This window comes from Lepidochelys kempii, chromosome 6 (genome assembly GCF_965140265.1).
Source record: "Lepidochelys kempii isolate rLepKem1 chromosome 6, rLepKem1.hap2, whole genome shotgun sequence".
NCBI lineage: Eukaryota > Metazoa > Chordata > Testudines > Cheloniidae > Lepidochelys > Lepidochelys kempii.
The window spans coordinates 75,725,199-75,738,755 of record NC_133261.1 but is presented as its reverse complement, the minus strand read 5'-3'; the positions used below and the strand labels follow the sequence as shown (position 1 = coordinate 75,738,755).

The 13,557-nt window shown below is 38.5% G+C and overlaps 1 protein-coding gene across 1 annotated transcript; it reads left to right on the top strand.

The window, feature by feature from the left end:
- The first annotated feature begins 1,687 nt into the window (after positions 1–1,687).
- On the top strand, positions 1,688–3,268 carry CHRM5 (cholinergic receptor muscarinic 5). Its single transcript, XM_073350683.1, has one exon. The coding sequence runs from the start codon at positions 1,688–1,690 to the stop codon at positions 3,266–3,268; it is 1,581 nt and encodes a 526-aa protein (XP_073206784.1).
- Positions 3,269–13,557: the final 10,289 nt, after the last annotated feature.

Sequence of the window (13,557 nt, the reverse complement as noted above, 5' to 3'; positions counted from 1 at the left end):
CTAACACGGCTGCTACTCTGAAACAATTTTACTAGCGTCCTAAATACAAGCAACCAAATTCTACCCTGGAATAACACCATTAACTACAATTAGCGTTATTTCATGAATGAATATTACTGAAGGGGTTTTATTTCAAAAGTATACAATAGATTTTAAAAAGATAGTGGTCACAACAATATATATTTGCCCCCTCTTCAAAATACACTTTAACACCACCCCAGGATATAGATAGGCAATACTGGTGCTAAATTGCTCAAAGTAATGCAAATATTAGGTGCATTTCAACATTACAACAGACTATTATTTCATGGAATCTGTGTAGGCAGCACCTGTGCCCTGCTTTGAAAATGTGTATTTCAGCTGAGAATTATGCTGTTGAATATAAAACACATGGCGATGTGTAATAGTTTGCTGTGTATTTTCATAGTGTGCTCCAAACCTACTAGTACAAGTTATGTATTTGTTATGATTAAATCCACCTGTATAAAGTCTGAGTATTTGAATTATACGCAGATGGAGTGCAAAGTGGCTGGGAACCCACAAGCCAGTGCCATGGTGCAAGGCTGCAGCCACTATTCCAGCCCATAGTATTCGGTACTATTCCTCCCTTATTTGGCTTGAGTTGCTAGTCTTTTAAGTAGAGGGAAGGAGGAGGCAGGGAGTGAAGTATCTTGAACCACTAATTGTTTACTTTGAGCAGAGAAGTTGCTACTACAGAGCAACTCCTCTTTCAGTCTTCCCTTACCCAGACCAGAACCAGTTGCCCTCTATTCCTGACTCGCCTCCAACCTAGCTATCTCCTTTCTATGTGTAGTCTAACCCTCTTCCCACCTCTACCAAAATCTAGTGACTGCTCTCTCTCTCTCTCTCGCCAAATCCCTCAACTCCACAACCTCTCTTCTATCTAGCTCTTTAATCTAACCCCAGGTACCCCCGAATCCTCTTTAACACCAATACTCCTCTTGTGTCTCCCCAAGGTCCTCCAACTGCATCTTTCCCTCCTGCCTCTTCCAGACACACTCAACTCACCTACCCACTCTTACCCTCGGTTCTCCTGATGGTTCCCCAAACACTGGCTTCTTCACAGAATCTTCCTAATTTGTTTTTGAAATGTTGGCAATTATGATGCACAGTGCACTACATTCAAAAAGGAACACTATGAATCCCTGTCTCATTGTTTTGTGAAACTTTAAATGTCTGTGCATCGAAGAACATGTCCTGTATCCTACTGAAATATTTAGGAGATAAGGGATGACAAGACTGAATACTTTATGAAACAGTAGTTATTTTGGCTGCACTTAGCATTGTTTCAGGATCTACAGAATGCAGCAAAGGTCCCTAAAATGCACCTTTAATTTATGAGTAGAATGGTGGAAACAGCAATCACAATGCAAAGAAAGCATGAAAATAATCTGATTATAATGTTTCATTTGCAGCAAAAACAGTCATCTGGAGCAAGTTGTGTTATTTAAAACATTAAAATAACATTTTTACTGCTTCCAACATTCTATATATACAATGGCTTAAAATGTCAATATTTTGTGCTAAATAAGTCTGTTGAAAGTCCTGTGCTGTTTAATGAGCTGCACTCTCTCTCTCCCCTTTATTCTTTACAGGTGTCTTCAAAAATATTATCAAGTACAGAAAACATTCTTAATATCCTGATGATAATACACTAAGAACAAGAATGGAAGTAAATTCAACCTTTGTAAACAGTACTTCTGTCAACCATAAACAGTTAGAAGGGCATAGCCTTTGGGAAGTCATTACAATTGCCACTGTCACTGCAATTGTAAGCCTAATAACCATAGTGGGAAACATTCTTGTAATGATATCCTTCAAAGTCAACAGTCAACTCAAAACTGTTAACAATTATTACTTGCTCAGCCTTGCTTGTGCAGACCTCATCATTGGAATATTTTCTATGAATCTTTACACATCTTATATACTAATAGGCCATTGGTCTCTTGGAAGTCTGGCATGTGATCTGTGGCTAGCATTGGACTATGTAGCTAGCAATGCCTCAGTAATGAATTTGCTAGTTATCAGTTTTGATCGATACTTTTCCATCACAAGACCTCTAACCTACAGGGCTAAGCGCACACCCAAAAGGGCCGGCATTATGATTGGTCTAGCTTGGTTAATTTCCTTTATTCTGTGGGCACCACCAATCTTATGCTGGCAGTATTTTGTGGGAGAACGAACTGTCCCATCTGAAGAATGCCACATACAATTTTTGTATGAACCCATTATCACCTTCGGCACTGCAATTGCTGCTTTCTACATCCCAGTGTCAGTGATGACTATTTTATATTGCCGCATTTATAAAGAGACTGAGAAACGTACCAAGGACCTTGCTGAACTTCAAGGCTCTGAGTCTGCGGCAGAGCCTGAGATGATAAAACCCCAGAAAGCTCTTCTGAAGTCCTGTTTTAGTTGCAAGCAACAAAATTTAGCCAAAAGGGAGAGGTGTCAGGCTTCATGGTCTTCATCCAGTCGAAGCACTTCAGCCACTGCAAAAGTACCTCAAACACCAAATACTTGTAATGATTGGTCTAAGGCAGACCAGCTAACCACCTGCAGCAGCTACGCATCCTCAGAAGAAGAGGACAAACCTGCCACTGATTCAGTTTTTCAAGTAACTTACAAGAGTCCAGCCAAAGATAAGGAAGAAGAGTTTAATGAGGAGGAGAATAAGGAAGTTTTTATCAAAGACCACCCTATGGAAAATGATTTTGAGACTCAGAAATACTTTCTATCTCCAGCCAAAAGCCAAGTGCAAAAAAGTCCAAAATGTGTAGCCTATAAATTCCACTTGGTGGTTAAGGCTGATGGCACCCAGGAAACCAACAATGGTTGCCGAAAAGTAAAAATAACTCCTTGTTCTGCTGCTTTATCAAAGGACCCTTCCATCAAAAGCATGGATCCAAATTTAAGTAACCAAATCACTAAAAGGAAAAGAATGGTCCTTATAAAGGAGCGCAAAGCAGCCCAGACTTTAAGTGCCATTCTTCTAGCTTTTATCATCACTTGGACTCCCTACAATATAATGGTATTAGTCTCCACATTTTGCTCAGACTGCATTCCTCTAACACTGTGGCACCTTGGATATTGGCTGTGCTATGTGAATAGCACTGTTAACCCTATTTGTTATGCTCTCTGTAACAAAACTTTCAGAAAAACTTTCAAGATGCTACTCTTCTGTCAATGGAAAAAGAAAAAAGTGGAAGAGAAGTTGTACTGGCAGGGTAATACCAAACTGCTATAATTGAAATATACAATGAGAGGCAAACATAAAAAGTATGTAGTGACATTGTCCATGCATCGTAAATTGGCTGCAGTTCTTTCTTTTCAAAGTTGTTGCTTTACATGTCTGGAGACAAAAATTCCCGCACAGAAAGGCCAAATTTTGCATAATGACAGTCTTGTGCATGGGTTCCAGAGGAAAGCAGCAGCTGCTATGAGTGTCTATGGGTGTCTGCAGTCATGCAATGGAGCTGCATTACTGTCAACATCTTAGGGGCCTGTGGTGTTCCCTTTCAGCCAGAGAACTAGTAGAGTGAATCACAAACCCCTGGAAATTAGCGATGGATAGACCTATTAGGTCATCCAGTCCATCTCCCTGCAGTTGCAAGGCTGTTTTCCTGTGTATTTTCTAGTGTTTTGTCTATTCTAGTTTTATACATCCCTGGACCTTGCACTACTTCCCTTGTGACACTATTCCATAGCCTGATGAAATGGCACAAGGACCATCTAAAAGTGAAAACAGTAGTGCGCAAAATAAAGCTTTGGGGGATCTTTTGGATCCCAAATGGGCAAATCTGTTGAAGGCAAGTATAAAGCTAAGAAAATGTTCTATTGTAGGATAACTTTTCTGGGTGGAGGGAGGACTCATAGGTCATGTAATGCATAATGTTACATTGGTGTAATATTAAGAACCCAATGCCTATACCAAGGCTATTATACAAGTTACTATCACCTGGAAACAAGTAGTTAGCAGAAATTTCTGAATTTTTATTTCTTCATATACCTGGAGGGGTTATTTTAAAGTCACTATACCAGTGCAAAGTGATGGTGCAAATTAGAATCTCTTCTTTAACTCCACTACGCCCCCTCAGATAATCTACCTTTAGTTTAATGATATACAGAACACAGGAAAAATATAAACTGATGTCATGCAGTCATCAATATATCATGAAGTTATTAAAAATACTGAGAAAATTGGTATTGCTGGAAGATGAAAACAAGATTTTTTGTGACTCACCTCTGATAGTTTCTATATTAATCTTAATATTATTTAGCACTTATGCAGCACTTTTGATCTTCAAAGAACTTTACAAATATTGCCTAATTAATTTGTTTGGAATTATATGTTCTCTTTGGCCAGATCTTTTGGGCTGGTCGAACTGCTGGGCGAGGGGAAAGGTGGCTGTTAACCATCTTTGTGGCTCCTGTATTCTGGGGCCAGCATGTGCAGGCCCTGAGCCCAGGTGCAAGTTAGTGCAGGACACAAGGGGCTGTTCCAGGAACTGAGGTTTGCTGGGGCCTAAGGATCCCCCAGTAATGCCTCTCCTGAAAGGAGGAGTGGGGTGTTCAAGGTGGCATTGTGGTTTGGGGCTGCATGGAGGATTCCGTTTGACAGGAGATCTCATATAGATGGATTCACTGTCATTACGGCCACTTGCAGCACAAAGCTGCTGAAGTGGGGTAATGATCTGGCTCACTGCAGTGTAATAAAATCAAGTGTCAAAAAACCCAGGAGGAAACAAAGGAAATGGCAACAGAAATCAGAGGGTATAAGAAAAGACTGAGAATAATTAAGTGTTTATAAAAAGATGACAAAATAAAGGACCTGTAAGGAATTACAAATACTGCACTAGAGATGAGCCCAGGTCACAGGGTTCAAATCCAGATCTATCTAGCCTTTATCAAACTTCAGGGGTATTTGGATCTAGAGTTTTGATTTGGGCCCATCTCCATACTGCATGTCACAATATACTTAACATGATAATACAGTGTGACATGAAATACTAGCACAGTGCAGAGATAATGCAGCAGATTTTGTGCTAGTTACCCTGAATTTGTCATTGTTTTCAGTGAAGTTTGTTTTTAGTGGAGCTGGCCTATAATTTAGTTAATGGTAGTTATCATGAAAGACATGTTTTTTCTATAACTATCCAAGTAATTCATGTAAATGACCACTGTGTAAGTAATTTTTTTAATATTCCTAATTTTCAAAGGGAAAATATATGTCAATGAAAGGCTAGCAATATGTGAAAAAATGTATTTTGAATTCAACATGATTGATTTTGAAGTATATTGTATTGTCCAAGTAATTTCTGGTACTTTAGCATATGATTATTAAAGGGAAGTATGGGTTTTTATGAAGACCCTTTTTTTGATTTAGCTCTGTCACCATCCAGAACTTCTTCTGTGTATAGTGAGTGGCTCTTATAGTGGGTTGATCTTATTTTGCATTGGATCAAACACATAAATAGTGTGTTTGATTCAACACAATATTAATGTGCACATCTGTGACAAAAGCTATAGTAAAGGCAAAATGTATAAGGCTGTACGAGTTCTTGCTAGCTGCAATGTTGTTGCTAAAGTAAAGCATTGGCTTCTACTTCTGAAGTTAAATGGGATATTTTTGTTGTCCCTTTTGGGCTTCTGTTAAACAAGAGTGTTTTGTAAATGTTTATGGACTCTGTGCTGAATAGATGTATAAGATAGATTATACAGTGATGGATGCAACTATGTCAGTTCAATGTAATTGTGAAATGTGTGCTCAAACTATGCTGCTAGCATCTGAGACATTACATTACCAAACTGCAAGGTACGTTGTAAATACCTGGAATTATATAAAAGAAATATAGGATGTTTATGCTTTCCTGTTATGTAGTATGGTAACATGAACCTCAACAAAACATAATTTAGTTATTAATTATACCTTGTTTCAAGTTCTGTAAAGCTCCCTTTTAAACTTAATGTAGACTAAAAAGCTTACTTTATCTGGATTCCTGTTCTTTTAATGATTCTTTACACCAGGGGTTCTCAAACTGGGGACCTTGACCCCTCAGGGGGTCACGAGGTTATTACATGGGACATTGAGAGCTGTTGGCCTCCACCCCAAACCCCGCTTCACCTCCAGCATTTATAATAGTGCTAACTATAAAAAAAAGTGTTTTTAATTTATAAGGGGGGGTCGCACTCAGAGGCTTGCTGTGCAAAAGGGGTCACCAATACAAAAGTTTGAGAACCACTGCTTTATACAACCATTAACTTTGATAATTGGTTATTTACTAGGGACCTTGTGAAGAGGTCTTTTTTGGTTAAACTTCTATATCTCTAAGTAAGCGTTCCCCAGTCCAACTGCACATGAATATTTTTGAGGATCTAATCCTTACTCAAAATAAATGTCATAATTTCCTCTCTCTTTCCATAAACTCTCAATCCCTTTCCCCTAAAAAGTAACAAATAAAGTAGTCCTGACTCTTCTGTAGATTTCATTCTGATTGAAGATGCAGACTTGAAAGATGTTCAGAATTCTAGCATAGAATATCTAATTAAAAGAGGCATATATTCACCTTTTTGTGGGAGGAACTCAGGACACAACGGGGCCTAGATTGGGCTCAAAACTCCTTCTTTTGTGGAAAAATCCTGTTGAATTTAAGAAGAATGAAACCAAAAGAGATCTACAGAAATTATTCTAACTAACCTATAGAATTTGATAGAGAATTATCTTTTCATTAGAATTTTTAAATCAACCTATAGGATTCAATAGAGAATCATACCCATGCTACAGGAATCCACAGATTGGTTTAAACATTTTGTAGAAGGAAGATCAATCAATCTTAATTTTTTAAAAGATTTTTCCACGGGGTCATTTTTTCTCATTTCTTTTAATCAGAGGTAGGTCCAAACTGAGACCTGGATCAGAATGCTGTGAATTTATGGGGCACATAGTTCTGGATCCAGATGTGAACATGTACTTCAAAAAAGAATCCTGCTCCAAACACTTCCATCTCAATCCTGAACTTGGGGGGAAATTGTGATTCTGATCCGATACTAGAACTCAGCATCATGAAAAGGTGTCATCTCTACTTTTAATTACATCTAATTAAAAGTATTACTTATTCTGGACACTTTCCAGAAAATTGTGACATTCTTTCCTAGCCACATTTGGTACATAACAATTTAAAATTAATTGTACAGGTCAAACTTATTTAATATATCTAAGAACAAATGTTCCTAAGGATAGTCACACTTGAAGAAGCTTTCTACCTGATACAAGCAAAAAGTAAAAATATCAATGAGACATGGTAAGTGGTTTACATTTGATAAATGAGAACTCATGGTAACAATTAAAGAATCCCATGTAATTCTGGAAAATGCTGTTATTGTCCTAGAGAAAAGTCACTACAAAATTGGGTGCTTTTATTGTGGGAAAGTAGAGCTGAATCAAAAACCCATACCCCCAAACCCTAAAACTTCAGCAGAGTTTGAAGTTTGAACCCAGATTCTGATTTGAACTTTGCAAAAGGCTCCTATCTATATTATGGGCCAGCCGAAACTCTAAATCCAAAATACCTTCCAAAACTCTGGGATTTCCAAAATCCAAATCTGGATCTGAACTTTCAGGAATTTCTTGCTTGAATGTGTGGATAAAAATCCATTTGTACCAGGAAAGTATGGAATTGATGTAACCTGTTTAATACCATTTATTTGATAAACAGCTGAAATTCTTCTGAGGTGAATTGAGTTCGGTTAATACTGATAATCTATTCAGAAACTTCTGTCCATGAAAACAATAATCTTAACACTTCCACTCTGTGCAGTGAGTTAGTTGAATTCATACAGACTACTTCAGGCCATTTAGAATGAGCATCTACTGCGATTAAAAAAAGTGTGTCCCATAAGTGGTCCAGTGTAATCTATGTGGATTCATTACCATGGTGACTCCCAAGGATTCAAAGGAGCATGTTTAAGCATGTGTTACATTTGATGACAAACTTGACATTGTTTTTCCATTTCCTTCACATGTGTATCAATCTGTAGACACCAAACAAAATTCTTGGTAAGGACTTTCATTTTTACAATTCCCAAATGGCCTTCATCAACTTCTTAGAATACATATGGTCTGGGTTTTGAAGGAATAACCACTCTAGTACTACACATTAGGCAACCTTGATATATACTTAACTGTTCTTTTCAAGCAAAGAAAGCTGGAAGTTGTTTGTGTGCATAAGCCATTCATTCATTACATATCATACATTTTAGCCAGTACTGGATCACTTTCAGTTTTGTGTTTTACTGTGGCATTTGTCACTGGCAATGGTTCAATTTGTGCCAGTTTGTCTGTCTACTGATACTGCAATTTCTAGTGCACATTTTAGAGTTAAATCAGCCTCCGTAAATTACTGTTTTTGGATTGCTTTCTTTCTGCATATCTCACTCTAGGAACCCCTTAGTTCATCATTAAACTCCCTCTAAACTGGCAATGCTCTTTTAATTTCCAGACTTCAGCCACATATTCAGAAATTGTTACATTTTCTTTTTGATTCCATTTATAAAAGCAGAAACACTCTTCAATTACCAGTGGTTTTAGGGAGAGATGATTTTGTAGAATTTCAACAATCTCAGCAAATAATTTGTCTGCAGATTTAATAGGTGGTGTTAGGTTACATAGCGGGTTATACATTTTAATACTCATCGCGCTCAGTAAAACCACCATCTTTTTTCATCAGTTATATTATTAGCAATTATATACTGTTCCAGTCTCTTAATACTAGTAGGCTAGTTCTCTGCTGAGCTATCAAAGAAGTCTATTTTCCCCAAACAACCAGGAATTTTTAACCTTTAAAATATTATGTAAATGTGTAGTTAAATCTGATTCCCAGGGGCTGTAGGCTCCAGTTTCCTTTGTACTTTTACTAAGTTTCTGCAATCACTCTCTGCTTCACTATATTCCTGGATTAGAATCCCATCCTCATCACCAAGTGTTGTGTCTTTTACTCTTTATACAATAAATGTAATATGAAGGAACCACATCGATACAATGGGATTCAGATAACTGGGTTTACTAACTATATACTTACTAGCATATAAGTATTTGGGGTTGGGGGGAATTTTCCCCTGGATCAGATTATCAAAGACTCTGTGGGAGTTGGGGTTGCCTTCCTCTGCAGCATAGGGAACAGGTCACTTGCAGGTTTAAATTAGTATAAATGGTGGATTCTCTGTAACTTGAAGTCTTTAAATCATGATTTAAGGAATTCAGTAACTCAGTCAGAGGCTACAGGTCTATTACCAGAGTGGGTGGGTGAGGGTCTGTGGCCTGCAATGTGCAGGAGGTCAGACTAGATGATCATGATGGACCCTTCTGGCCTTCAAGTCTATGTAAGGCCTACTTACATACATGATCTCTGCTGCTCTGGCAGGGTTTTGGTGGCTCATAATCCTTTGTATAATGCCATGGTGTAAGATCTCACATTATTGTCACTCTCAGATTTTAACTGAAGTCTAGTCTCTCTTGTTAGTACTTGGGTGACTTCATATTGCACACTTCCACCTACAAAGAGACCAGCAGGAAGTTATCTAAAACTCAGAAAGGCTGGATCTCTAATCCATTGAATTCTGTGGCCACCGCTAGATTGAACACAGTGGAGAATTAGGGACAGAAGCTATCCCTGGCATAGGCTTCAGTCTCAAACAAGTACTGTAAACATTAGATTACCCAGGAACTTTAATGGAAGACAAATGGGCTCATACAAGGCAGCATCTCTGAGGTCATACCATTTAGCACCAATGAGACGTGGTGGGATAAATCTCATGATTGAAATATTGGTATAGAGAGGTACAGTTTGTTCAGGAGGGACAGACAGGGAAAAAAGGCAGGTATTCCATTATACATCAAGAATATATACACTTGTTCTGTGGTCCAGAAGGAGGTGAAAGGCAGATCAAATTAAACTCTCTGGGTGAAGATGAAAGGCAAAATAACAGGGGTGATGTCATGGTAGGGGTCCACTGTAGACCACCAAATCAGGAGGAAGAGATAGATGAGGCATTTCACATGACATTCTCATAAGTAAACAAGGGAAATGTGGTCTAGCTGAAGTTACTATAAGATGGGTACAAAACCGGTTGAAAGAGCACCCTTAAAGAGTATTATTAATGTTCACTGTGAAACTGGGCTGATGTATCTAGTATGGCCCTGCAGGGGTCCTTCCTGGGTCTGGTATTATTCGTTATTTTCATTAATGACTTGAATAATGGAGTGGAGTGTATGCTTATAAAATCTGTGCACAAAACCAAGGTCAGAGGGGCTGCAAGCACATTGGAGGACAGGATTAGAATTCAAAATGACCGTGACAAATTGGAGAATTAGGGTATGAAATCAACAAGATGAAATTCAAGAGAGACAAGTGAAAAGTACTACATATAAGAAGGAAAGAGCAAATGCACAACTGCAAAATGAGGAATAACTGGCTAGATAGTAATACCGCTGAAAAGGATCTGGGATGATAGTGGATCACTAAGGGAATATCAGGTATTGTGATGCAGTTGCTAAAAAGGCTAATATCATTCTGGAGTGAATTAACAGGAGTATTATACGTAAGAGATGAGAAGTAATTGTCCCATTTTACTAAGAACTGGTGAGGCCTCAGCTGGAATACTGTGTCCATTTCTGGGTACCACACTTTAAAAAAAAAAAAAAGATGTGGACAAAGTGGAGAGAGTCCAGAGAAGAGCAACAAAAATGATAAAAGGTTAGAAAAACTGGGCATGTTTAGTCTTGTGAAAAGAAAACTGAGGGGGGACCTAATAACTATCTTAAAATATCTGAAATGCTTTTACTTTTATAACGAGGACTGTGATCAATTATTTTCCAAGTCCACTGAAGGAAGGACAAGCAATAATGGGTTTAATCTGCAGCAAGGGAGATTTAGGTTAGATATAAGAAAAAGCTTTCTAACTCTAAGGATAGTTAAACTCTGGAACAGGCTTTCAAGGGAGGTGCGGAATACCCATCAGTGGAGGTTTTTAAGAAGACATTAGACCAACACCTAAGCATACTTGGTTCAGCACATGGGGCTGGACTTGACTTCTGGAGATGCCTTCCAGACCTACATTTCTATTATTCTGTTTTTTATGATTTCTATGAAAATTATTAGGCGGTAAATCTGTTGTTCCTTATACAGACTTCCCCACTTTGTTGCTGTTACATACACTTAATTGCATGATTCTGACACAACATATTCACTTTTATACTTTGGTACACAAATACATCTAGATGCCCACTAATCTTCTCACAGAGATGATTTCTCAGTCTCTATAATGTGGCCTCAAAAACATGTGTGTGTGTGTGAGACTTGGGTTCTCCAGAGCCAGAGGAGAATGGCAACCTCACAGTTCCCCACCAAACATTTCAAGACTCTTTTTAGCAAAACAATAATACAGAGATCCTTACAGGCAGCAGGAATTCCAGTCCCTGAGCTAAAAGCTGACTGTTTCCTCAGTTTCTAGCAAGCAAGGGAATCTGTAGCCTATTCCAAAGCAGTACAGGTACTGAGAGCCAGCCCTCATAGCAGACATCTCTTGGTCCTACATCAACCAACCACTGAGTTCACAGTATTGTCTCTAATGCCCATACTTGTAACCTTTTTTTCGTTTGAGCTCCAGTACACAGACGGTGAAAGTGTGGAACCTATGAGAATGCTTGCCGTTAATTGAAACTGTTATGTACAGCTTTGGAAACAGCCACTAAGCATATCTAGTAGCTACCACACCCCTCCGGTCTTTCCCAAATTGCCATGGCCCACTTTCTGCATGTGTATATGCACATAGGACTCAACTATAATCTATCTCTCCTCTTCATTACTTCTTTTATTTGAACATCAGATACTGCAATATAAGCATGTGAGTTACATTAACCTATCTCCTGCAGACCTCACCTATGCTTTTAATTCCTGGTCTCTTTTGCATTACATGGTGAAAAATAATTCTTACTGCTTAGCTACTTCATTTCACAGTCTATTTCTCATCTCTCTAATTATCCCCTATGGATCCTCCTGAAAGGTGCTGTAATTTCTTTTCTTTACGTTAATATGCATGGAAAGTATGTGACACTTCTAACATTTTAAAGAAATTCCATGAAAAGATTCCATTTTAAATTGAAAAGCAGAAGGTTGCCAACCTCTAATGAGTAAACATCTTTAATGGAAAACTCCAAAGTAATACAGAAGATCTTCTAATTATTACACTGATGTCTTGCATAAAACAATAATAAAAACTAACAAATAGATATTTTGGTGATGCAGAGTAGGACTGAGTAAAGACAATTCTATTCATATGCACAAGAAAACAGGAACTTTCCAGATTGATGTAAGATAAATAATTTTCTTTATATTTTTAAAGTGATTAATTTAAAAATTGTTTAATGACTGTTAATGAACAAATTTCTATAGACATATCATATTTCATATTCATTCAGTAACATTATATTTCATATTCATAACAAGAAAAATGCCTGTGTTTAAATAATGTCAAAGTTGAGTAACGTCATCCAAAGCTAGCAAATGTGAAATAAGGCTAATACTTAGAGCTCTGCACAGATATGAAATTTGTATCCACATCCCATCTGCGATCTGCAAAAATGATCTGCAGATATAAAGCGGATATCCACAGATTTGCAGGGCTTTAGAGATAAAATTTGCATCCATATCCATCTGCGATCCACAAAAATGGTCTCCAGATATCCACATATCACAATACAGTAACTCCTTGCTTAACATTCTAGTTATGTTCCTGAAAAATGCTACTTTAAGCGAAACGATGTTAAGTGAATTCAATTTCCCCATAAGACTTAATGTAAATGGGGGATTAGGTTCCAGGGAATTCTTTTTCGCCAGACAAAAGACTGCCACACATATACACAGTATAAGATTTAAACAAACAATTTAATACTGTACACAGCAATGATGATTGTGAAGCTTGACTGAGGTGGTGAAGTCAGAGGGTGGGATATTTCCCAGGGAATGTCTTGCTGCTAAATGATGAACTAGCACTCGGCTGAGCTCTCAAGGGTTAACACATTGTTGTTAATGTAGCCTTACACTCTACAAGGCAGCACAAATGGAGGGAGGGGAGACAGCATGGCAGAGAGAGACAGAGACACACACTGTGTGTGTGAGAGAGAGATGCGGATTGCCCCTTTAAATACTCTGATCCCACCCTAAGTACATTGCCTTTTTAAGTAGATCAGCAAGTTGAGACAGCAGCTGCTGCCAGAAAGCTCCCTCTATCCTGAGCCCTGCCATGTGTCGTCCCCCCCCCCGCACTGTGGAGATGAAGTAAAGGTGTGGGGGGAAGGGGGACACCCTGACATTAGCACCCCCCTTCCCCTCACAGTAGTGGGGAGGGACAGCTGAACTACCTGGCAATTGATAGCCTGCTGGGCGTCTGCCACACAGGGAACTTAGGGGAGCAGGGAGCTGATAGGGGGGCTGCCGGTCCATCCTGGTTCCAAACCCCCACCAGCTCGCTCCAACGGGT

What these genes read in the sequence shown, in the direction of transcription:
- CHRM5 (XM_073350683.1), top strand. Translation starts at nt 1,688, where the DNA reads ATGGAAGTAAATTCAACCTTTGTAAACAGTACTTCTGTCAACCATAAA.